This window comes from Pezoporus wallicus, unplaced genomic scaffold (assembly GCF_028554395.1).
Source record: "Pezoporus wallicus isolate ANWC-B61680 ecotype Strahan unplaced genomic scaffold, APGP_CSIRO_Pwel_v1 contig_8837, whole genome shotgun sequence".
Lineage (NCBI taxonomy): Eukaryota > Metazoa > Chordata > Aves > Psittaciformes > Psittacidae > Pezoporus > Pezoporus wallicus.
The window spans coordinates 2,448,717-2,472,329 of NW_026636730.1; the positions used below are offsets into that span (position 1 = coordinate 2,448,717).

General features: G+C 57.8%; 2 protein-coding genes across 9 annotated transcripts in view; both read right to left on the reverse strand.

Annotated features, from left to right (window-relative positions):
• Positions 1–16,164, reverse strand: part of DYSF (dysferlin) — an 88,896-nt gene extending 72,732 nt beyond the window's left edge. For 4 of the 8 annotated variants that reach the window (XM_057401294.1, XM_057401289.1, XM_057401291.1 and 1 more), the window contains exons 1-12: positions 16,059–16,164; positions 9,315–9,370; positions 8,399–8,490; positions 6,020–6,125; positions 5,553–5,667; positions 4,635–4,828; positions 4,378–4,506; positions 4,062–4,124; positions 3,706–3,756; positions 3,581–3,611; positions 922–1,037; positions 612–738 (exon numbers count right to left, since the gene is read on the reverse strand). In XM_057401294.1, coding sequence (XP_057257277.1) covers positions 612–738; positions 922–1,037; positions 3,581–3,611; positions 3,706–3,756; positions 4,062–4,124; positions 4,378–4,506; positions 4,635–4,828; positions 5,553–5,667; positions 6,020–6,125; positions 8,399–8,490; positions 9,315–9,370; positions 16,059–16,146 — 1,168 coding nt within the window. In that variant the 5' untranslated portion in view covers positions 16,147–16,164. Of the gene's footprint in view, positions 1–611; positions 739–921; positions 1,038–3,580; positions 3,612–3,705; positions 3,757–4,061; positions 4,125–4,377; positions 4,507–4,634; positions 4,829–5,552; positions 5,668–6,019; positions 6,126–8,398; positions 8,491–9,314; positions 9,371–12,807; positions 13,050–16,058 lie in introns of those variants that run through there. The other 4 variants (XM_057401288.1, XM_057401290.1, XM_057401286.1 and 1 more) reach the window with 2 other exon arrangements.
• Positions 16,165–18,175: 2,011 nt separating this feature from the next.
• The window catches only part of ZNF638 (zinc finger protein 638), a gene marked incomplete at its 5' end in the record, with an annotated part of 40,650 nt that continues 35,212 nt past the window's right edge, over positions 18,176–23,613 (reverse strand). The window contains 2 exons of the mRNA XM_057401295.1: positions 18,176–18,273; positions 19,392–19,510. Of these exons, the coding sequence (XP_057257278.1) occupies positions 18,226–18,273; positions 19,392–19,510 (167 nt within the window). The remainder of the gene's footprint in view (positions 18,274–19,391; positions 19,511–23,613) is intronic.

Here is a 23,613-nt window from a genome sequence, read left to right on the forward strand (position 1 = left end):
TGGGAGCGCACGGGATCCCCATGGCCCCGGCTTTCTGGGCAGGGTGTCCCACCAGGGACTGTGCTGCTCCATTGAGCCAGGCGGGCAAAACCAGCGTGCACCAGTAAAAGGGAGGGCTCTGGGGAGACCTTAGGGCAGTTCCAGTGCCTAAAAGGGCTGCAGGAAAGCTGGAGAGGGGCCTGGGACAAGGGCCTGTAGGGACAGGCCAAGGGGGATGGCTTGAACCTGCCACAGGGGAGATGGATGGGACACAAGGAAGGTGGGGGAACATTGGAAGGGGTTGAATGGAGAAGCTGTGGCTGCCCCATCCCTGGCAGTGCTCAAGGCCAGGTTGGACACAGGGGCTTGGAGCAAGCTGCTCCAGTGGAAGGGGTCCCTGCCCGTGGCAGGGGTTGGAGCTGCATGAGCTTGAAGGTCCCTTCAACCTAAACCATCTGGGATGCCATGAGTCATCCCCCAGTACGTTACAGACCGGTATCTACCAGGTCTTTGGACCAAGGCCATGGATAAGGTTTCCGTATCTGTGCCCTTATTCCTCTCCAGCACACTGCAACCCGCTGCAAGGAAAAGGGCCGGATCTGGGATGCTCCAGCCCGGGAGGATTCTCTTACTCTGGGGCAAATCCTCAGCTTTGAAGATCTTGAGGCAGAAGTGGGCCCCTCGCAGGGTGACCCCGGTGGGGCGCAGGAGGTTGCCCTCGATGTCCTCCTTGTCTTCAGAGACCTCCTTCTTCTCCAGCTGCGGGGCAAGAGGAAAACGCAACCAAGCTTCCCAGATGTCCCAAAATGAGGGGCAACGGCCAACAACCAGCGCCACAACGGAGGGAGACCAAAGCTGGGAACAGCCCGGGGTTGGACGGAGCAGGACGGTGGAATTCCACGGCTGGAATCACCTCCATCGCTGTGGGTGCCCAGCACTCACCGGAGCTTCATCTCCAGGCCCCAGCACGAAGAGGCTGACCTTCAGGTAGCCCTTGGCCCCCGCGGAGAAGTCCTCTGGGTCAGAGAGCAGCAGCCACTTCCTGAGGAAAGCGTGTTCTAGGGGAGGAAAGAGCCTGGGATCCATGGGCTGCCCCTCAGACAGACAGGGACACGGCTTCAAGGGCGCTCTTGGGTACGGGGTTGTGATAAATGCTGCTTCCCTTTAGATAGGATGGATTAGAATAGGGCTGGAAATGGAGAGGAGAATGAGAAGGGGGAAAGAGAAGGGGAAAGAGAAGGGGAAAGAGAAGGGGAAAAGAGAAGGGGAAAAGAGAAGGGGAAAGAGAAGGGGAAAAGAGAAGGGGAAAAGAGAAGGGGAAAGAGAAGGGGAAAGAGAAGGGGAAAAAAGAAGGGGAAAAGAGAAGGGGTAAAGAGAAGGGGAAAGAGAAGGGGGAAAGAGAAGGGGAAAGAGAAGGGGAAAGAGAAGGGGAAAAGAGAAGGGGAAAGAGAAGGGGAAAAGAGAAGGGGAAAGAGAAGGGGAAAGAGAAGGCGAAAGAGAAGGGGAAAGAGAAGGGGAAAAGAGAAGGGGGAAAGAGAAGGGGGAAAGAGAAGGGGGAAAGAGAAGGGGAAAGAGAAGGGGGAAAGAGAAGGGGAAAGAGAAGGGGAAAAGAGAAGGGGAAAAGAGAAGGGGAAAGAGAAGGGGAAAGAGAAGGGGGAAAGAGAGGGGAAGAAGGGGAAAAGAGAAGGGGAAAAGAGAAGGGGAAAGAGAAGGGGGAAAGAGAAGGGGAAAAGAGAAGGGGAAAGAGAAGGGGAAAGAGAAGGGGAAAGAGAAGGGGAAAGAGAAGGGGAAAAGAGAAGGGGAAAAGAGAAGGGGAAAGAGAAGGGGAAAAGAGAAGGGGAAAAGAGAAGGGGAAAGAGAAGGGGAAAGAGAAGGGGAAAAGAGAAGGGGAAAAGAGAAGGGGAAAGAGAAGGGGAAAGAGAAGGGGAAAAGAGAAGGGGAAAAGAGAAGGGGAAAGAGAAGGGGAAAAGAGAAGGGGAAAGAGAAGGGGAAAGAGAAGGGGAAAAGAGAAGGGGAAAAGAGAAGGGGAAAGAGAAGGGGGAAAGAGAAGGGGAAAGAGAAGGGGAAAGAGAAGGGGAAAAGAGAAGGGGGAAAGAGAAGGGGAAAGAGAAGGGGAAAGAAAAGGGGAAAGAGAAGGGGAAAAGAGAAGGGGAAAGAGAAGGGGAAAAGAGAAGGGGAAAAGAGAAGGGGAAAGAGAAGGGGAAAGAGAAGGGGAAAAGAGAAGGGGAAAAGAGAAGGGGGAAAGAGAAGGGGGAAAGAGAAGGGGAAAGAGAAGGGGAAAGAGAAGGGGGAAAAGAGAAGAGAGAAATAGAAGGGGGAAAGAGAAGGGGGGGAAGAGAAGGGGAAAAGAGAAGGGGGGAAGAGAAGGGGGAGGGGGAAAGAGAAGGGGGAACAAGAAGGGGAAAGAGAAGGGGAAAGAGAAGAGGAGAAGGGGAGAAGAGAAGAGAGAAAGAGAAGGTGAAAGAGAAGAGGGAAAGAGAAGGGGGAAATAGAAAGGGGAAAGAAAAGGGGGGAAAGAGAAGGGGGGAAAGGGGGGAAAGAGAAGGGGGAAAGGGGGGAAAGGGAAGGGGGAAAAGAGAAGGGGGAAAAGAGAAAGGGGAAGAGAAGGGAGGAAAGAGAAGGGGGAAGGAGAAGGGGGAAAAGAAAAGGGGGAAAAGAAAAGGGGGAAAAGAGAAGGGGGAAAAGAGAAGGGGGAAGAGAAGGGAGGAAATAGAAGGGGGAAAGAGAAGAGGGAAAGAGAAGGAGGGAAAAGGGGGGAAAGAGAAGGGGGAAGGAGAAGGGGGAAAGAGAAGGGGGAAGGAGAAGGGGGAAAGAGAAGGGGGAAGGAGAAGGGGGAAAGAGAAGGGGAAAGAGAAGGGGGAAAGAGAAGGGGGAAAGAGAAGGGGGAAAGAGAGGGGGGAAAGAGAGGGGGGAAGGAGAAGGGGGAAAGAGAGGGGGAAAGAGAAGGGGGAAAGAGAAGGGGAAAGAGAAGGGGGAAAGAGAAGGGGAAAGGGGAAAGAGAAGGGGAAAGAGAAGAGGGAAATAGAAGGGGAAAGAGAAGGGGGAAATAGAAAGGGGAAAGAAAAGGGGGGAAAGAGAAAGGGTGAAAGAGAAAGGGGGAAAGAGAAGGGGGAAAAAAGACTTCAATTGGAAGGGACTTCCAATGATCATCCAGTCCAACTGCCTGACCTCTTTGGGGCTGACCAAAAGCTCAAGCAATTTACCAAGGGATCTGCCTTACACTTCTTAACTCTTTACAGCCAAAATCACCACATTCTCTGCAGTGCTTAGGGCAGGAAGATCTTTATCAGCATCATTTGACCTTCTCTGACATAAATTGATAGATAAAAGAGAAGATAATGACCCAGATTCGAGACAAAATGCAACGAGCTGGGCTGTGCTGATTGAGCTTTCTATCAGCCAGATGGCGGCACGATGACTTGAAAGTCTCAGTGATGCTCATCTTGGGAAAGGGAGGAGAAATGGGTGGTGATGGTGGACACAAGGACACATCCGGGTTCAGGTATGGGAGAGCTTTGGGGTGTGTGTGCATCGCGCTGATGTTTAACCCCAAAAGAGGGTTCCTAAAGCAGGAGGTGACCCTGGCCTGGATCTGACTCACTTGGCTCGGAGTAAACGGTCTCGATGTCCATCTGTGCAACAGAGCAGAGAAGAAACGTCAGTGTCCGGCCATGGGTCAGTGTGGAACAGGCAGGAACAGGGGCACAGGACACAGCACGGCCTTACCCGGAACTCCCCAATCACCGAATCCGTCCGGAACGACCGAGAGTCCACAACCTGCAGGTGAAAATGGGGAGAAAGAGTGAATCCAGCCCAAATCCAGCAGGATGGAGCACCCACCGCGTGCCCAGGGGGGAATAGGGTGTGATTCCCTGGGTGCTGCAGGGAAAGGGACAGGGTGATGGCTCCAGGTTGGACACAGGGCTTGGAGCAAGCTGCTCCAGTGGAAGGGGTCCCTGCCCGTGGCAGGGGTTGGAGCTGGAGGAGCTTTGAGGTCCCTTCCAACCCAACCCATTCCATGGTTCCATGGTTCTATTACCCCAGCCTCACGCAGAGCAGGAGCAAGGAGTGCTGGAGCTCACCGTGATGAAGATGGGAGCATCAAACAGCTCGGATGGTGACTCGAAGACATTGAAGAAGAAGGTCTGCAGGAAGCAAGGGTGAGGGTGCAAGTGAAGGTCTGCCCCAGCCTCTCCCATGCCCCCAGCTCCGTAGGCTCCTTCCTTCCCATTAGGTGAGACCCAAGCCCATGAAAAGCAACATCCTTCCAATGGGGCTGTGCAATCCCCATGGCCACATCCCAGCCTCTGGACTTGCCCAGGATTTCCAGCACTCAGGACCCCGACCCACGACATTCCCAGCCCTTTCCTGGTGCTCGGAGCAGGGTCCCCCCCTCACCTCATCAAAGAAGGGGCTGTTTCCTTTGCGGATCCGCGTCCTCTTGGTCTGCCCCACGGCCGTCACCTTCACCACGGGCCTGATGTTGACCCCCGGGAGCTGCCGGCCCTCGATGACCCTCACCCTGATCTGGGATGAGAGGGAGAACAGGGCAGAGGGTGACGGGGTTGGTGCTAGCACGGGATGGGCACCTCTGAGGTGATGAACCCCACATTGGATGTGCTGGGGGTCCAGAGGAGCAGCTCATGCCCACCAACCTGGAAGTCCTGCGGCTTGTTGGACAGAGGCTTTTTGGGTGAGCTCCTCCTCCTCTTCACCCCCTGGACATGGTGCACTGGGGGCTTGTGGGGCAGGGAGGGGGGCTCAGAGCCAGGTGGCCCCGAGGATGAGGAGGGCTCCATCTCATCCCCTGTAGCTCCTTGATCCTCTGTCTCCTCCTCTCCGGCCGTCTCTGGATGGGGTAAGGAAGGAGATAAGAGAACGGGATTGATGGAGATGAGCATCCCAGCCTGGCTCAGCACCAGTGCAGCAGGAGGGCCAGGGCAGGGATTGTGCTCCTGCACTGGGTGCTGGGGAGGCTGCATCTCAAATCCTGTGCTCAGCTCTGAGCCCCTCACTACAAGAGAGACCTTGAGGGGCTGGAGAGGGGCCAGAGAAGGGAATGGAGCTGGTGCAGGGCCTGGAGCACAGGGGTGATGGGGAAGGGCTGAGGGACCTGGGGGGTTCAGTGTGGAGAAGAGAAGGCTCAGGGAGGACCTGATGGCTCCCTACAAGTGCCTGACAGGAGGATGGAGCCAGGAGGGGCTGGGCTCTGCTCCCAAGGAACAAGGGATGGGACAAGAGGAACCGGCCTCAAGCTGCCCCAGGGCAGGTTTAGATGGAGCTGAGGAACAATTCCTGCCCCAGAGGGTGCTCAGGCATTGGAACAGGCTGCCCAGGGCAGGGCTGCAGGCACCGGCCCTGCAAGTGTTCACACCCCGTGGAGACGAGGCCTCAGTGCCATGGGGCAGTGGTGGCCTTGGCAGTGCTGGGAAGGGTTGGACTGGGTGAGCTTTAAGGGCTGTCCCAGCCTGGCTGGTTCTAAGCTGGGAGCACAGGGTGAGGGGTCCAAGGGGGAAGGACGTGATCCATGGGGCACATCCCGCCCCTGGGCAGCACAGAAGGGTTCTGGTTACCAGGGACAGAGTCGGGCTCAGCAGCAGCCGGCGCTGGCTCGGGGGGAGCCGGAGGAGGAAACAGGGGGGGAGCTCCTGGAGGGGGGATGTAGGAGACCTGCAGGAGGAGGAAAGCCTGGAAGAAAGGAAACAGCGTTAAAGGGGTGTCAGGAACACTCTGGGATCCAACTGGGACGTGCAATGGGCAGGGCACCGCTCACACTGGGCTCTAACTGGGATGTGCACTGGGCAGGGCACCGCTCACACTGGGCTCTAACTGGGATGTGCAATGGGCAGGGTGCTGCTCACACTGGCTCTAACTGGGATGTGCAATGGGCAGGGTGCTGCTCACACTGGCTCTAACTGGGATGTGCAATGGGCAGGGTGCTGCTCACACTGGGCTCTAACTGGGGTGTGCAATGGGCAGGGTGCTGCTCACACTGGGCTCTAACTGGGACGTGCACTGGGAACGCCGCTGCTGCACTCACCCCTGTTGCCTGTTTCTTGGTGTCCATGAGGGGCAGGTTGTAGGATGCGGCCAGGCTGGGCGAGCTGAGCACATCCCGCAGCGGCACCCGGGCTTCCCCCAGGAACCTGCGTGAGGAGCAGGAGGGGCTGAGCCGGGGCTGAGCAACAAACCCAGCCCCAGGGCCCCATCCACAGGCTGGGGACACCCCCAGCACCCCCCATGGGCATGGGGTGAGACCCAGCCCCGGTGGGACAACCCCGACCAGCATCCCCGGGGCTTTATCCCTTCCTCCTCAAGGGGATGCACGTAAAGGTCCACGCTGAGGGACCAGCGGCCCCAGAGCCAGGTGCTGATGGAGACAACCAAGACGCAAGGGGTTGGGTAGCACTGGAGGTGGGAAGAGCAGCTCCATGTCCATGTGCCACCATCCAGGAGGAATTCACACCATGGATTCTCCCCTATGGAATTTCAGCATCACAGCCTCCGGATAAACCCTTCCTGCCCCAGCCAGCAGCAGTGGTTGCCCCATGGACCAGGTCCAGTGCTGCTGCCCCGAGCCTGCAAAGCCCTCAGGCTGCTTAGTGCTGCCCTAACAGCAGGATGGGATCATGGAGCAGATCCCCCTGGAAGACACGGTGAACACAGGGAATGCAGGGAGGTGACAGAGACCCAACGTGCCTTTGGGAGAGAAACAGCACTGATTTCACATACCAGGGCTGGGGCTCAGCTCCTAAGGGAACGTAACAAAGGATTTGAGATACCACGACCTAGACATGCTCTGCTTAAAGGAGCATCACCTCTGGGTGAGGGACACGCTCTGTGGTTACAAAGGATGCTCTCTTTGGACAGGCTATGACACTGAGCGGGTGCAGGATGGTGCTGGAGTTAACCAGGGAGCTGGGGCCCTCTATGATGGATCGACTGCAGCAGTGGGAAGGGGAGAGGCAGAGATGCTCTCCACCTGGGGTCTTCAACAGCATTTCTGACTCGGAATGGAAGAGGAAGGGGGGTGATGGATGGGCTCTGGGATAAGGAATTGGCTGCGTGGTCCAAAGAGCTTGAGCCAGAGAAGGCTCCTGAAGGGGAGACCTGAGAGCAGCTCCAGTGCCTGAAGGGGCTGCAGGAAAGCTGGAGAGGGGCTTGGGACAAGGGATGTAGGGACAGGCCAAGGGGAATGGCTTGAACCTGCCCGAGGGGAGACTGAGATGGGATCCTAAGGTCCCTTCAACCCAAACCATTCCATGATTCCCAATGGCAGCAGCAGCCAGACAGGGCATTAACCGCCAGCCACGGCTCATTCCCCACTTTGGGTGGGCTGGGATCTTCTCCCAAGGGAAGGAGAAGCCAAACTGCCCCATCCTTGTGCCAGCGACGGGACAAGGCCCGGTCCCTGTGGGTCACAGTGGGGCAGCTCCTCCCCACGGAGCCCTCAGACCTCCCGCACTGGGATCCGGTCCCTTTTCCCCATCCTCTCCTCTCTATTTATAGAGCCTCCCGACGCCACCGAGCTGGAATCAACCCAAATTCCATCGCCTTTGGCTTCCAGCCCAGGAGCGAACCCAGCGCCAGCTCCAGGCATGGCAATGGGATCCTTCACACCGGAGCAGGACAGCGAATCCCACCCTCCTCCGGCTTCCTGCCATTCCCTCCCTGTGGAAGCAGCCATCCCGGTCCAAGGAGCACGGCACGGAACAGGGGATGCTGCGCGTGGTCCCGGGGCATCACCATCAGCTCCCGGGCTCCTTCCCGGCGCTGGGAATGAGCCTGGAGCCGCCTCACCCCTCCCGTGGCGGCACAGGACACAAGGGTCCTTGTGCTCCTGCCCTCCTGCCCCCTGTTCCCTGGCCATGGAGCCTGGGAATGCAGCTCCAGCCTGGCTGGGAAGGAACACAGGGAAACCGGGAAGAGGCTGAGCCCTCCTTGTGTGGCTCTGAGGATGATGGAAGGGTTTGGGTTAAAGGGAGCTTAAATCCCATCCAGCTCCAAGCCCTGCCACGGGCAGGGACCCCTTCCACTGGAGCAGCTTGCTCCAAGCCCCTGTGTCCAACCTGGCCTTGAACACTGCCAGGGATGGGGCAGCCACAGCTTCAACCCCTTCCCGTGTCCCACCGCCCTCAGAGGGGAGAACTTCCTTGTATCCCATCCACCTCTTCCCTCTTCCACTTGGAAGCCCAAACTCCTCATCCCATCCCTACATCCCTTGTCCCAAGCCCCTCTCCAGCTTTCCTGCAGCCCCTTTAGGCACTGGAGCTGCTCTCAGGTCTCCCCTTCAGGAGCCTTCTCCTGTCCAGGCTGCCCCAGCCCAGCTCTCTCAGCCTGGCTCAGAGCAGAGCTGCTCCAGCCCTCGCAGCATCCCCATGGCCTCTTGCTCACACCCCACACTTGACGCTGCTCCCACCTGTTTCTCCCCACGGTCTCATGGTCTTTCACAACGATGGTGAGCTCAGCACCGGGGTCCAGGGGAGCTCCCTTCAGGTCCCACTCGAAGCCCTGGAAGGAAGGAAGGAGGAAAGAGCCACAGTGAGCGCCCAGGCAGAGCCGTGATGCTCATATCAAGCAGCTCCGGTACCACAGGGGGGGCTCTTGGAGGTGAGGAGCCCCAAACCCACGTCTCCAGTGCTAAACCACCAGCACAGGGTGCCCAGAGAAGCTGTGGCTGCCCCATCCCTGGCAGTGCTCAAGGGCAGGTTGGACACAGGGCTTGGAGCAAGCTGCTCCAGTGGAAGGGGTTGGGGTTGGAGCTGGAGGAGCTTTAAGGTCCCTTCCACCCAACCCACGCCATGGCTCCACCACAGGGATTAAAGGTGAAGGAGCTGCCAGGCACCATTTGGGCACCAAAACGGTGCCCGTTTGCTCCTCAAACCCCCTTTTCCTCCAGTTCTGCCCCAGGGAAGCAGAGGTCAGGGCTGGGAGGAAGAAGGTGCCGGAACAACCCCCCCTTCCCCGCGCTCGGTGATGGGTAAAACACTTGTTTTCCATGGAGCCGAGCTGTGTTTAAACAGCTTCTCCCAACGGGTGTGCTCAGCCCTGATAACATCTTGATGGAAGGGGAAGGGGCGGGAGCAAAGGGCTGGAGCTGGCTCCATCCCATCCATGGCTGCTGCTGGAGCTGCCCATAACGGGATCAGCCTCAGACCCTCCGCGGGTGCAGCCCTCGGGCATCACCTTGGGCTTGGGGCACCTCGTTGGGCGCGCACCACGGCCCACAGCATCCCCCGGGATCGGGCTGCTCCCTATGGGAATGGGAAAGGGATGGGAATAGGACGGGGACCGGGATGGGGATGGGATGGGGATGGGGATGGGGACACACTCACCTCGTTCCATACGGGGTTCACATTGTTCTTGATGACCTTAGTCCTCTTCTTGACGCCTGCAGGGAACAGCACACATGGCTCAGACCCCAAAGCTGAGCTCCGTCCCCCATGGGAAGGGCTTGGGAGCCTCCAGTGGCATCCCCAGCTCCAGGAGCAGGATCAGGCCCTGCTCCTCACACATAGGATGGGTCATGGTGTGCACAGACGGGCCCCAGGACCCTGCTGGAAACCCCCAGACAAGGCACCTCAATGGGTCAGGCCTCAGTTTCCCCATGAGCAGGGCACAGAAGAGGCCCCCAAAGGCTCTGGGGTGGGTTTTCAGGGTGGGAGGTGCAATGGGGGACCCGGACATCCCCCTCTCTCCACCCAAACCTCAGTACAGCCCCAAAGGGGACCCAGAGCCCCTGTGATCATCAGTTGGGTGCTTCAACATGGGGCTGGCCAATGGACACCCCAATGGATGCAGATGGGGATGCAGGGACGGGGATGCAGGGACGGGGATGGAGGGATGGGGATGGAGGGATTGGGATGCAGGGATGGAGATGCAGGGACGGGGATGCAGGGATGGGGATGCAGGGAGAGGGATGCAGGGATGGGGATGCAGGGACGGGGATGCAGAGATGGGGATGCAGGGATGGAGATGCAGGGACGGGGATGCAGGGATGGGGATGCAGGGAGAGGGATGCAGGGACAGGGATGCAAGAATGGGGATGCAGGGATGGGGATGCAGAGATGGGGATGCAGGGACGGGGATGCAGGGACGGGGATGCAGGGACGGGGATGCAGGGACGGGGATGCAGGGACGAGGATGCAGGGACAGGGGTGCAGGGACGAGGATGCAGGGACGGGGATGCACGGACGGGGATGCAGGGGTGGGGATGGAGGGATGGGGATGGAGGGACGGGGATGCGGGGAGGGGGATGCAGGGATAGGGATGCAGGGATGGGGATGCAAGGATGGGGACTCAGGGATGGGGACGCAGGGACGGGGATGCAGGGAGGGGGATGGAGGGACAGGGATGAAGGGATGGGGATGCAAGGATGGGGATGCAGGGACAGGGATGAAGGGATGGGGTTGCAGGGACGGGGATGCAAGGATGGGGATGCAGGGACGGGGATGCAGGGATGGGGATGCAGGGATGGGGATGCAGGGACAGGGATGAAGGGATGGGGTTGCAGGGACGGGGATGCAGGGAGGGGGATGCAAGGATGGGGATGCAGGGATGGGGATGCAAGGATGGGGATGCAGGGACGGGGATGCAAGGATGGGGATGCAGGGACGGGGATGCAGGGAGGGGGATGCAGGGAGGGGGATGCAGGGAGGAGGATGCAGGGAGGGGGATGAAGGGAGGGGGATGCAGGGAGGGGGATGCAAGGATGGGGATGCAGGGACGGGGATGCAGGGAGGGGGATGCAGGGAGGGGGATGCAGCCTCATCCCTGGTTGCAGCCCAAAGCCAAAGCTCTGCAGCGCTGGGAGGACCCCAGGACCCCCTCACAGCAGCAGCCCGAAGCCACGACCCTCAGGTCACACCGAGCTCTGGCCATGAGCCCGCCGGGGCCACGTCACGGGAGGGACCGGGAGGAAGAGGAAGAGGAAGAGGTGAACAATAGCAGTGACTCAGAGCCCAGGGCCAGCGGAGCCCAGCCGGGCCATGGCGGGATGCAGGAGACAGGGAGACGGATACAGGGAGAGGAGATGGGGACACGAGATGAGATAGAGAGATGATTGATATGATACGATATGATATATGATATGATATGATATGATATGATATGATATGATATGATATGATATGATATGATATGATATGATATGATATGATATGATGGGGTGTGATATCATAACTAGGGATCATAGGATCCCAGATTGGTTTAGGTTGGAAAGAACCTTAAAGCTCCTCCAGCTCCAGCCCCTGCCATGTGCAGGACCCCTTCCACTGGAGCAGCTTGCTCCAAGCCCCTGTGTCCAACCTGGCCTTGAACACTGCCAGGGATGGGGCAGGGAGATGAGATGATAGAGAGATACAGAGGACACAGAGAGACACCATCAAGAAGAGCTATGATCAATTGACATGCTGGATACAGAGAGATGGATAGAGAGGGATAGGGAAGGGGATATACGGGTGCCCCAGGGTGTGGATATGGCACCCGGGGTGACAGGAGCCCAAGCTGCCCGCTCACAGCATCCTCCTCTCTCTGTTCGCTTCAGCATCACTAAACCCCTTTCCCCATTCCAGTTTTAAGGAATCTGCCAAACCTCCCAAGCTGAAGCAGCAGGAGCAGGGCTGGAGCTGGCCGGAGGCAGAGCTGCCATTGCCTGGGTACAGCACCCCTGACAGTGGTACTGAGCCCGAGGGCAGCAACCCCCGGGCCAGGGTGTGCTCCCTGCTTGTGGCTCATCGCCATGGGATGCAGAGCCATGGAATTTGGGTGATGAGAGCTGCTTTCTGCCTTGGCTGAGGATGGAGGGATGGAGGGAGGGATGGAGGGAGGGAGGGAGGGAGGGAGGGAGGGAGGGAGGGAGGGAGGGAGGGAGGGAGGGAGGGATGGAGGGATGGAGGGAGGGAGGGATGGAGGGAGGGAGGGAGGGAGGGAGGGAGGGAGGGAGGGAGGGAGGGAGGGAGGGAGGGAGGGAGGGAGGGAGGGAGGGAGGGATGGAGGGATGGATGGAGGGATGGAGGGATGGAGGGATGGAGGGTTGGAAGGTTGGAGGTATGGAGGGATGGAGGGATGGAGGGATGGAGGGATGGAGGGATGGAGGGATGGAGGGAGGGAGGGAGGGAGGGAGGGAGGGAGGGAGGGAGGGAGGGAGGGATGGAGGGATGGATGGAGGGAGGGAGGGAGGGATGGATGGAGGGATGGATGGAGGGATGGATGGATGGATGGAGGGATGGATGGAGGGATGGATGGAGGGATGGATAGAGGGATGGAGGGATGGATAGAGGGATGGAGGGAGGGAGGGAGGCAGCCACCCTGGGCAAGCACGCAGCACCACAGCAGGATGGACCCACAAGAGATCCCAGCACTACAGCAGCACCATTCCCACAGCTCGCAGCACAGGAAAAGCCCAGTCAGGAGCCACTCATCCCTTTCCTTCCCTTCCTTTTATCCCTTGGGCTAAAAATGGCCATTTCCCACCACCAGGAAAACACTGCCCCATCCCTGGCAGTGTTCAAGGCCAGGTTGGACACAGGGGCTTGGAGCAAGCTGCTCCAGTGGAAGGGGTCCCTGCCTGTGGCAGGGGTTGGAGCTGGAGGAGCTTTAAGATCCCTTCCAACCCAACCCATTCCATGATCCTATGAAAGGATTTTGTATGGATTTACGATAAGGATGGAGCTTAGCAAAGCCTGGATTCTGTGGGGTGTGCGGCCAGGACGTATGTCCTGGCCGGACACCCCACAGAATCCAGGCTTTGCTGGTTAGGGGAGCAGGCAAACCCCCTTCCAAAGCCCTATTCCTGCCCATTCCACCCCAAATCTGGGCTCTCCTCACCTCGGAATGTCAAGCTGGCCACGGGATCGCTTTGCTTGTCCCCCTTCTCCAAGTTGGGGAGATGGGTGGCACGTTGGAGCAAGCAACGCAGCATGGCTGGGCGATGGGAGCTAGGGCGAAGGGGAGGCTAAAGAGGGCAGGATGTGGTCCCCATTGACACCTCCCCATATCCCGGTCCATCCCACATCCCCCCCCTTCTCTGCTTCCCAAGGAGGAAGGAGGAGCCGATGGGGAAGCGGCAGGAAGCGCCTCGATGCGGCTGCTGTTAGGGATGCAAGGTTGGGATGCTGGAAGTCCTGGGAAGGGGGTGAAGGATCGGGATCAGGGATGCTGGGAGGTGTCGGGATGGTGAATTAAAGCAGTGGGATACAGGGATGCTGGGAGATGCCGGGGTGGGCAATAAAGCAGGTAGGACTCACAGGGATGCTGTGAGCTCTGGGGATGCCCTAACAGCGGGATCCAGGGATGCTGTGAGCTCTGGGGATGCCCTAACAGTGGGATCCAGGGATGCTGTGAGCTCTGGGGATGCCCTAACAGTGGAATCCAGGGATGCTGTGAGCTCTGGGAATGCCCTAACAGCGGGATCCAGGGATGCTGTGAGCTCTGGGGATGCCCTAAATGTGGGATCCAGGGATGCTGCGAGCACCAGGGATGAGAAACTAATGGGGACCCATTAGGGTCACATTAGGGATGGGATTGGGACCCAGGAATGCTGTAAAGCTCAAGGATGTCCCAGCACCTGGAGTGGGAATGCTGTGAGCCCCAGGGATGGGAAACTAAATCATCCAGACCTAGGGATGCTGTGAGCTCTGGGGATGCCCTAACAGTGGGATCCAGGGATGCTGTGAGCCCCAGGGACGGGAAGCTAAGTCATTGGGACCCAGGAATGCTGTAAAGCTCAAGGATGTTCCAACACTGGGATCTGGGGATGCTGTGAGCCCCAGGGATGGGAAACTAAATCACCCAGACCTAGGGATGCTGTGAGCTCTGGGGATACTCAAGCACTGGGAGCCAGGGATGCTGCGAGCCCCAGGGCTGCTCTAAGTCCCAGGGATGGTAAATAAAGCACCAGGATATGGCAATGCTGTGAGCTCTGGGGATGCTCAGGCACCAGGATCCAGGGATGCTTCAAGTCCCAGAATGATAAACTAAATCACTGGGACTCAGGGATGCTGTGAGCTCTGGGAATGCCCAAGAACCGGGATGCAGGGATGGTGACAGCCCCAGGGATGGGAAATTAAATCACTTGGACCTGGGGATGCTGTGAGCTCTGGGGATTTGCAAACACTGGGATCCAGGGATGCTGCAAGCCCCACAGATAAGAAATAAAACCACTGGGACCTATGAATGCTACAAAGGATGTCCCAGCATCAGGATGTGGGAATGCTGCAAGCCCCAGGGGTGGTAAATTAAATCATTTGGATCTGGGGATGCTGCGAGCACTGAGGATGCCCAAACACTGGGATTCAGGGATGCTGCAAGCTCCAGGGATGGGAAATTCAATCATCAGGACCAAGGGATGCTGCAAACCTCCAGGATGCCCAAGAACCAGGATCCGGAGCGTCTGTGAACCCCAGGGATGCTCTAAGCTTGGGGACAGTGAATGTATCACCTGGATCTGGGGATGCTCAGGCACCAGGATCCAGGGATGCTGCAAGCACCAGGGATGGGAAATTAAGTCATCAGGATGGTAAATTAAGTGGTAAATTAAGTCATCAGGATGGTAAATTAAGCCATCAGAGGGATGCTGTGAACCCCCAGGGACGCCCAAGCACCAGGATCCAGGGATGCTGCAAGCCTCCAGGATGATAAATTAAATCATCAGGACAAAGGGATGCCGCAGGCTCTGAGGATGCCCCAAGCACCTGGATCTGGAGATACTCAAGCCCTAGGGATGGGAAATTAAATCACATGGACCTGGGGATGCTGCAAGCTCTGGGGATGCCCAAACACTGGGATCCTGGGATGCTGCGAGCACCAGGGATGGGAAATTAAATCATCAGGACCCAGGGATGCTGTGAAGTCCAAGGATGCCCAAGAGCCGGAACCTGGGGATGCTGCAAGCCCCAAGGGTACCAAAAGACCGGGATCCAGGGGTGCTCTAAATAGAGCCCTGGGATGCTGCAGGCTCCAAGGCTGCCCAAGCCCCAGCACCATAAATAACTCACTGGGATTTGGGGGTGCTGCAGGCCCTGGGAATGATGACTAAATCACTGGGATGCAGGAATACTGTGAACCTCGAGGATGCCCCAGCACCGGGATCTGGGGGTGCTGCAGGCCCTGGGAATGATGACTAAATCACTGGGATGCAGGAATGCTGTGAACCTTGAGGATGCCCCAGCACCGGGATCTGGGGGTGCTGCAAGCCTCAGGGATGATAAATTAAATCATCAGGATGCAGGGATGATGCAAACCCTGAGGATCAGAGGGGTCAAACCCTGGGGTGCTCCAGCACCAGGATCCAGGGATCAAGCTCTGGTATGGTAAATACATCACCCGGATCTGGGAATGCTCCAGGGACGGTGAATCAGCAGGAACAGGGGTGCTGCGACTTTGGGATGCCCGAGCACAGGGCCCAGGGATGCAGCAACCCCCGGGGATGGAAATCACCCGGAATCAGGGATGCTGCAGGCCCCAGGGGTGCAGGACCACGAGCACCGGGGATGCTGTGAGCTGGGGGTGACCCCCCCCCCCCCGAGATGGGACCCCCAGACCCGGGGCTGCTGCACCAATGGGGACACAACAGCACTGGGGGGGGGGGGGCGTGAGCACCCACCAGCACCCACCCAGACCTCAGGTTGGCCTCACTGTGAACCCTCCATGGGGTCAGGAGCAGTCTGGGGGATACCGGGGGGGGGGGGGGGGCACACACACGTTGGTACCAGGGGGGTCCCCATTGCCCATCACCACCATACGGGGGACACTGAAGGGGGGGATCCGGACCCCAACACGCTCCCCCTCAATGGGGAGGGGGGGGTGTTACAGGGACAGGGGTGGCAGCGTCTCGCCCCCCCCAGCACGGAGCAGGGCCACCGCTCAGCTATGCCCGTGTGCACGCTGCCTATGTGCCTATGTCCGTACGTGCCCCCCCCGCCCCGGTGAGGCCGGAACCGGCACCGGGGAACAACGGGACCCACGGAGCTGGAACTACACGGACACCCCCCCCCCCCCCGCGCTGTACCCTCTATGGCACCCCCAGAACTGAACCCCCCCCCCGCTTCCCCCCTATGGACCCCCCCCGGTGCTCTCACCCCCGAGCGCGGCGGAGCAATAGGCGTCGCTGATGTCCGCGTCCGCCGTGCGGACGTTCTCGGCCTGGAGGATGAAGACCCGGAGCATCGCCCCGGCCCGGCCGCCACCGCCCCACGGACCCCCCCACAACCCCCGGCCCGGCCCCGCCTCCCTTAAAGGGGAACGGCCCCGGGGCGGTGCGGAGCTGGAGGCTTCCCCCCAGATACAGCCGCGGGGGTGAATGCGTGGCCCCCTATGGGGAGGGGGGGACCGGTCCGCGCCCCAGCCCCGCTGCACCCCGAGATGCGCTTTGCCGCAGGCAGAAAGGTGCAGGGAGCCCCGGGTCAGCCCCAGCCCATCACCGTGCAGCCGGGGCTGCGCTGGGGGGGGGACGCTGCTGTAGGGTGGGATAACGGGGTTTTGGGGGGGGGGAGCTATGTGTACAACGTGGGGCCACCCCCCAAGCGCCCCAACGCGGGGTCCAGCCCCACGTCCTCCCCCGGCCTCAGTGTCATTCCCACCCCCCCTCTCCGGGATGGGGCATCTCCCGTTTCGGCCGCACGGTGACAGCTGGGAATGAGGGACACGGCCCCGGCTATTCCTGGGATGTTATTTTTATCCCTGGGTTTCCCAGCAATCAGCTCCTTCCATGACCCCGGCCAGGACCCACCACCCCACGGTCCCCATCCCGTTCCTTTCACCCCTTTGGCTTTATCCAAACCCACCTCATAGAGTGATGGAGCTCCAGGAAACCTGGAGCAGGGCTTGGGACAAGGGATGCAGGGACAGGCCCAGGGGAATGGCTTTAACCTGCCCGAGGGGAGACTGAGATGAGCTCTTAGGCAGAAGCTCTTCCCTGGGAGGGTGCCCAGAGCAGCTGTGGCTGCCCCATCCCTGCAATGGAGCCAGGTTGGATGCACCAAGATCCAGCTAGGAGCTGCTGCTCCCAACTCTCTTCTACACGAATTGCCAGGAACCCAGCAGTAACCGGTAAGTGGAGGAGCAGTGATTCAGTGGTTAAATAAGGAACCCATTCCCCTGGGATGACAGTGCCACCTATCAGGGAAGAGGAAGCTGGCCCTGGCCTCCAGCCCGTTCTTCCCCTGAGTCATCCTCCCTGGCTTGCCAGGAATGCGCTGGCCCAAATCCCACCCTCCCAGGGCCTAAACGGGAGGCAAGAAACCCGGAGAGGGGATGATGCTTCAGCACAGGAAACACTGCCGGCTCCTGGGGGGAAACACTGCCCTCCATGGGAGATGATGCCAAGAAGTCCCTCGGATGCAGAGGAAGTTGCTTTAGGTACCCATCCATCACCTGATGGCTGCTGTGCAAGGGCAGATAGAGCTGGCTCGGAAGGCTCCAGAGAACCTGGCTTTGGGCTCCCCACACAGTTGGTGGCCAAGAGGTTACAGAGCTTCATCTGCTGACAGAGAACCCCAGAGTGGCTCATCCAGCCCCCTTGGTTCATCACTGCCCTTGGCCTGGCCCTACATCCCTTGTCGCCAGCCCCTCTCCAGCTTTCCTGCAGCCCCTTCAGGCACTGGAGCTGCTCTCAGCTCTCCCCTTCAGGAGCCTTCTCTTCTCCAGGCTGCCCCAGCCCAGCTCTCTCAGCCTGGCTCCAGGGCAGAGCTGCTCCAGCCCCTGCAGCAGCCCCACGACTGCTCCACGTCCCTCTTGTGCTGCTGCCCCAGAGCTGGATCAGGGCTGCAGGGGGCTCCCCCCAGAGCACAGCAGAGGGGCAGGATCCCCTCCCTGAGCTGCTGCTCACGCTCTGGGGGTGCAGGCCAGGACCCCAAGCCCCAGTCAGTGCTCCGGAGCAGCAGATGCAGCACAAGGAATCCCTTGCACAGAGAGCTCCATGAAGCAGCACCACAGAGATCTCTCACCGGGTTCCTTCCTGCGCTGCGGCGTTAGCAGCAGACAACAAAGGACACCAGGTGCAGCCACGGTGTGAACTATACAGTAAGAACATTTAATTCAGGTTGCCACCGTGGAAGCCTCGCTCCAGGGGGTGAGCCGATGGCAAACACGAGCCACCAGCCACGCTCGTGGTTTAGCCTCTGCTGAGCTCAGATTTGTACAGGCTGAGGGCTGCTGAAAGGAAAATACAGATCAAACCAGAGCAAAATACACACAGTTCACTGGACCCTAAGGTTTGTTCACCAAAAGAGCTCCTCTTGCCTCTGATCACCTCCAGCTCCTCTGCTCCTGCCCAGGCTGCTTGGCCATGAATTTCTGTGGAGATAAGGGGGAAACAGTGAGAAGGAATCATGGTATTCCTCAGTGCACAAGGAGATCATCTCAGGAATGCATTGGCCAAAGGTCACCCTGCTTCTCACACTGGCAGTGCATGATCCACACCAAAACCTGCTGCAAAGGGTTGCTCCAGGCTGGAACACAGGCACATAGGGGCAGCGAGTGGGGAAGGGGGGACATGGAGGTGATGGAGCGAGGCCATGGAGCTGCTGTGAGGGCTGGAGCAGCTCTGATCTGGAGCCAGGCTGAGAGAGCTGGGCTGGGGCAGCCTGGAGAAGAGAAGGCTCCTGAAGGGGAGACCTGAGAGCAGCTCCAGTGCCTGAAGGGGCTGCAGGAAAGCTGGAGAGGGGCTTGGGACAAGGGATGTAGGGACAGGCCAAGGGCAGTGAGGAACCAAGGGAGCTGAAGGGGAGACCTTATCACATGGGTCAGTGTTTAAAGGGTGGCTACGGAGAAGATGGAGACTCCCTTTGGGCAAGGAATCCCATGGGAAAGCGAGGGGTGATGGGCACAAGTTACTGCTGGGGAGATTCCAACTGGACACAAGAGGAAAACCTTTCACACTGGGAACAGCCAGAGACTGGAATGATCTCCGCAGGGAATGGTGACTCCCCAGCGTTGGACACTTAAGACTGGGCTGCACAGGGTGCTGGGCCATCCATCATGTTGGCCAAGAAAGGTTGGACCAGATGATCCTTCAGGTCATTTCCACTGGGATTCATGGATTTTGGGATGCAAACAGGTTGGGATGCAGGAGCCTGGGAGGGGGCTGCCCAGAGAGCTTGGTTCTGCCTAATGTGGTGCTTGGCAACAGAACCTGGGCTAGAGGAGGAGCAGCAGCGTGGGTTTGACTTCCAAGGCCTTGGCTTTTGAGCCTGGCTGAGCATCCCCCTGCTGTGGGAGGAGGTCGGTGCTTGTCCTTGCCTTGCTCATGGGTTGTGATTTAACAGTGCCTGCAGCTGGGTTTCAAGCTAAAAACCCCAGAAGTCTTAACAGGAGCTCCCTTTGCCGTTAGGATGTTACAGCCCTGGTTAAACCAAACGTGGTCAGAAGCAGATTCCTCGCCTCCCGCTGTGCCCCAGCAGCCCCAGCTTTACCTCCAGGTTCTGCCTGTGAAGTGGGGTCTTGCAGTGGTTTTTCACAGAGGTTTCTTTCGCGTAGAACAAGGAGCAGATCTGACAGAAGAAGCCAGCCTTGGGCACCAGGTAATCCAGATCTGAGGAGAGAGCACGCAGCAGTCACAGATCACAGCTCCAGAACATCCAACAGTCAGAGATCACAGCTCCAGAACATCCAACAGTCACAGATCACAGCTCCAGAACATCCAACAGTCACAGATCACAGCTCCAGAGCATCCCAGTCACAGATCACAGCTCCAGAGCATCCCAGTCACAGATCACAGCTCCAGAACATCCAACAGTCACAGATCACAGCTCCAGAACATCCAACAGTCACAGATCACAGCTCCAGAGCATCCAACAGTCACAGATCACAGCTCCAGAACATCCAACAGTCACAGATCACAGCTCCAGAGCATCCAACAGTCACAGATCACAGCTCCAGAGCATCCCAGTCACAGATCACAGCTCCAGAGCACCCAACAGTCACAGATCACAGCTCCAGAGCATCCCAGTCACAGATCACAGCTCCAGAGCATCCCAGTCACAGATCACAGCTCCAGAGCACCCCAGTCACAGATCACAGCTCCAGAGCACCCCAGTCACAGATCACAGCTCCAGAGCACCCAACAGTCACAGATCACAGCTCCAGAGCATCCAACAGTCACAGATCACAGCTCCAGAGCATCCCAGTCACAGATCACAGCTCCAGAGCACCCCAGTCACAGATCACAGCTCCAGAGCATCCAACAGTCACAGATCACAGCTCCAGAGCATCCAACAGTCACAGATCACAGCTCCAGAGCACCCAACAGTCACAGATCACAGCTCCAGAGCATCCCAGTCACAGATCACAGCTCCAGAGCATCCCAGTCACAGATCACAGCTCCAGAGCACCCCAGTCACAGATCACAGCTCCAGAACATCCAACAGTCACAGATCACAGCTCCAGAACATCCAACAGTCACAGATCACAGCTCCAGAACATCCAACAGTCACAGATCACAGCTCCAGAGCATCCAACAATCACAGATCACAGCTCCAGAGCATCCAACAGTCACAGATCACAGCTCCAGAACATCCAACAGTCACAGATCACAGCTCCAGAGCATCCAACAGTCACAGATCACAGCTCCAGAGCATCCCAGTCACAGATCACAGCTCCAGAGCACCCCAGTCACAGATCACAGCTCCAGAGCATCCCAGTCACAGATCACAGCTCCAGAGCACCCCAGTCCAGATCACAGCAGCCCCAGTCACAGATCACAGCTCCAGAGCATCCCAGTCACAGATCACAGCTCCAGAGCATCCCAGTCACAGATCACAGCTCCAGAGCACCCAACAGTCACAGATCACAGCTCCAGAGCATCCAACAGTCACAGATCACAGCTCCAGAGCATCCCAGTCACAGATCACAGCTCCAGAGCACCCAACAGTCACAGATCACAGCTCCAGAGCATCCCAGTCACAGATCACAGCTCCAGAGCATCCCAGTCACAGATCACAGCTCCAGAGCATCCCAGTCACAGATCACAGCTCCAGAGCACCCCAGTCACAGATCACAGCTCCAGAGCACCCCAGAGTCAGAGATCAGAGCTCCTGTGGATCCAACAGTCACAGATCACAGCTCCAGAGCACCCCAGTCACAGATCACAGCTCCAGAGCACCCAACAGTCACAGATCACAGCTCCAGAGCACCCAACAGTCACAGATCACAGCTCCAGAGCATCCCAGTCACAGATCACAGCTCCAGAACATCCAACAGTCACAGATCACAGCTCCAGAACATCCAACAGTCACAGATCACAGCTCCAGAACATCCAACAGTCACAGATCACAGCTCCAGAACATCCAACAGTCACAGATCACAGCTCCAGAGCATCCAACAGTCACAGATCACAGCTCCAGAGCATCCCAGTCACAGATCACAGCTCCAGAGCATCCAACAGTCACAGATCACAGCTCCAGAGCATCCCAGTCACAGATCACAGCTCCAGAGCATCCCAGTCACAGATCACAGCTCCAGAGCACCCCAGTCACAGATCACAGCTCCAGAGCACCCCAGTCACAGATCACAGCTCCAGAGCACCCAACAGTCACAGATCACAGCTCCAGAGCATCCCAGTCACAGATCACAGCTCCAGAGCATCCCAGTCACAGATCACAGCTCCAGAGCACCCCAGTCACAGATCACAGCTCCAGAGCACCCCAGTCACAGATCACAGCTCCAGAGCATCCAACAGTCACAGATCACAGCTCCAGAACATCCAACAGTCACAGATCACAGCTCCAGAACATCCAACAGTCACAGATCACAGCTCCAGAACATCCAACAGTCACAGATCACAGCTCCAGAACATCCAACAGTTACAGATCACAGCTCCAGAACATCCAACAGTCACAGATCACAGCTCCAGAGCATCCAACAGTCACAGATCACAGCTCCAGAGCTCCCAGAGATCACAGCTCCAGAGCATCCCAGTCACAGATCACAGCTCCAGAACATCCAACAGTCACAGATCACAGCTCCAGAGCATCCAACAGTCACAGATCACAGCTCCAGAGCACCCAACAGTCACAGATCACAGCTCCAGAGCATCCCAGTCACAGCAGCTCCAGAGCACCCAGTCACAGTCACAAGCCCCAACAGATCACAGCTCCAGAGCATCCCAGTCACAGATCACAGCTCCAGAGCACCCAACAGTCACAAATCAGAGCTCCAGAACATCCCAGTCACAGATCACAGCTCCAGAGCATCCCAGCTACACACCACAGCTTTACAAATGACTCAAAATCACATCACATGGAGCCAAATCTGTGCAATTTGATCTCACTGGAATCCATTCAGTTCTAGTTTCAGTATTCAAAAAGTGAGGTTTCTAATCCGAGCTGCTCCCCTGCCCTGGATCAGTGAGCAGAGGATGGGAGGGAACTGATGGGAACAGAGGATCTGACCCTCCTGGATCTGAGGCTCTCTGCAACCCCCTCAGCACCTTCTGACCTTAAAAGCATTGCCCATGGACAGGGGGATGAGAACCCTCAGCAGGCTGCTGAGGACACGGAGCTGTGCGGTGTGACCCACACGCTGGAGGGAAGGGATGGGATCCAGAGGGACCTGGACACGCTGGAGAGGTGGAACCTCATGGAGTTCAACAAGGCCAAGGGCAAGGTCCTGTCCCTGGGCTGGGGCAATCCCAGCACAAACACAGGCTGGGGAAGAGTGAATGGAGCAGCCTGAGGAGACCTTAGAGCAGCTCCAATGCCTAAAGGGGCTCCAGGAAAGCTGGAGAGGGGCCTGGGACAAGGGCCTGTAGGGGCAGGCCAAGGGGAATGGCTTGAACCTGCCACAGGGGAGATGGATGGGACACAAGGAAGGTGGGGGAACACTGGAAGGGGCTGAATGAAGAAGCTGTGGCTGCCCCATCCCTGGCAGTGCTCAAGGCCAGGTTGGACACAGGTGCTTGGAGCAAGCTGCTCCAGTGGAAGGGGTCCCTGCCCTTGGCAGGGGGTGGAGCTGGAGGAGCTTTAAGGTCCCTTCAACCCAAACCATTCCATGATTCCATGCTTCTATGGAACACAACTCATTTGCTGTGTTGAACCCCTGTCCTGCCGGGTGTTACACAAGCTTTGTGGAATGTGACTGTTACACAAGGCACTGAGCAAGAATCCACGTTTTCCTCAAAACCTCTGTTACAGTTCCAGTGTTATCAGTAGCTTTATGGGAAGGTAATTTTAGAGGAAGATTTGGGGGAAAAAACATATATATACACATAGAACCTTCTAAACCAGTGTTAGCAGTTCCCTCTCCATACTGAAGCTGGTAATACAGCACTGACAGGGTTAGAAGAGTGGGAATTATGCAGCATTGTGAAGTATTATAAATAAGATATATTTATATACATAAATATATAAGCGATATATATTTATAGAGAGAAATTATCAATGTGTATTCATTAGGAATGAATTAATCTGTATTTGGAAACTATAGGGGGGAAAAGACCTTTTCACTTTGCTGCTGCTATTAAGCCAACAGCAGAGACTGGAGTTGAACCGGATGAGCTTCCAAGTCCCTTCCAACACAAACCAGTCTGGGGTTCTGTGAAACACCCATCTGTAGGAGCCAAGGTGAAAACACAGATTATGGGCCACGACCTTGGAACTCAATGTGGCAATGGGGCAAGGGAGGTGTTTCCAAATGGGC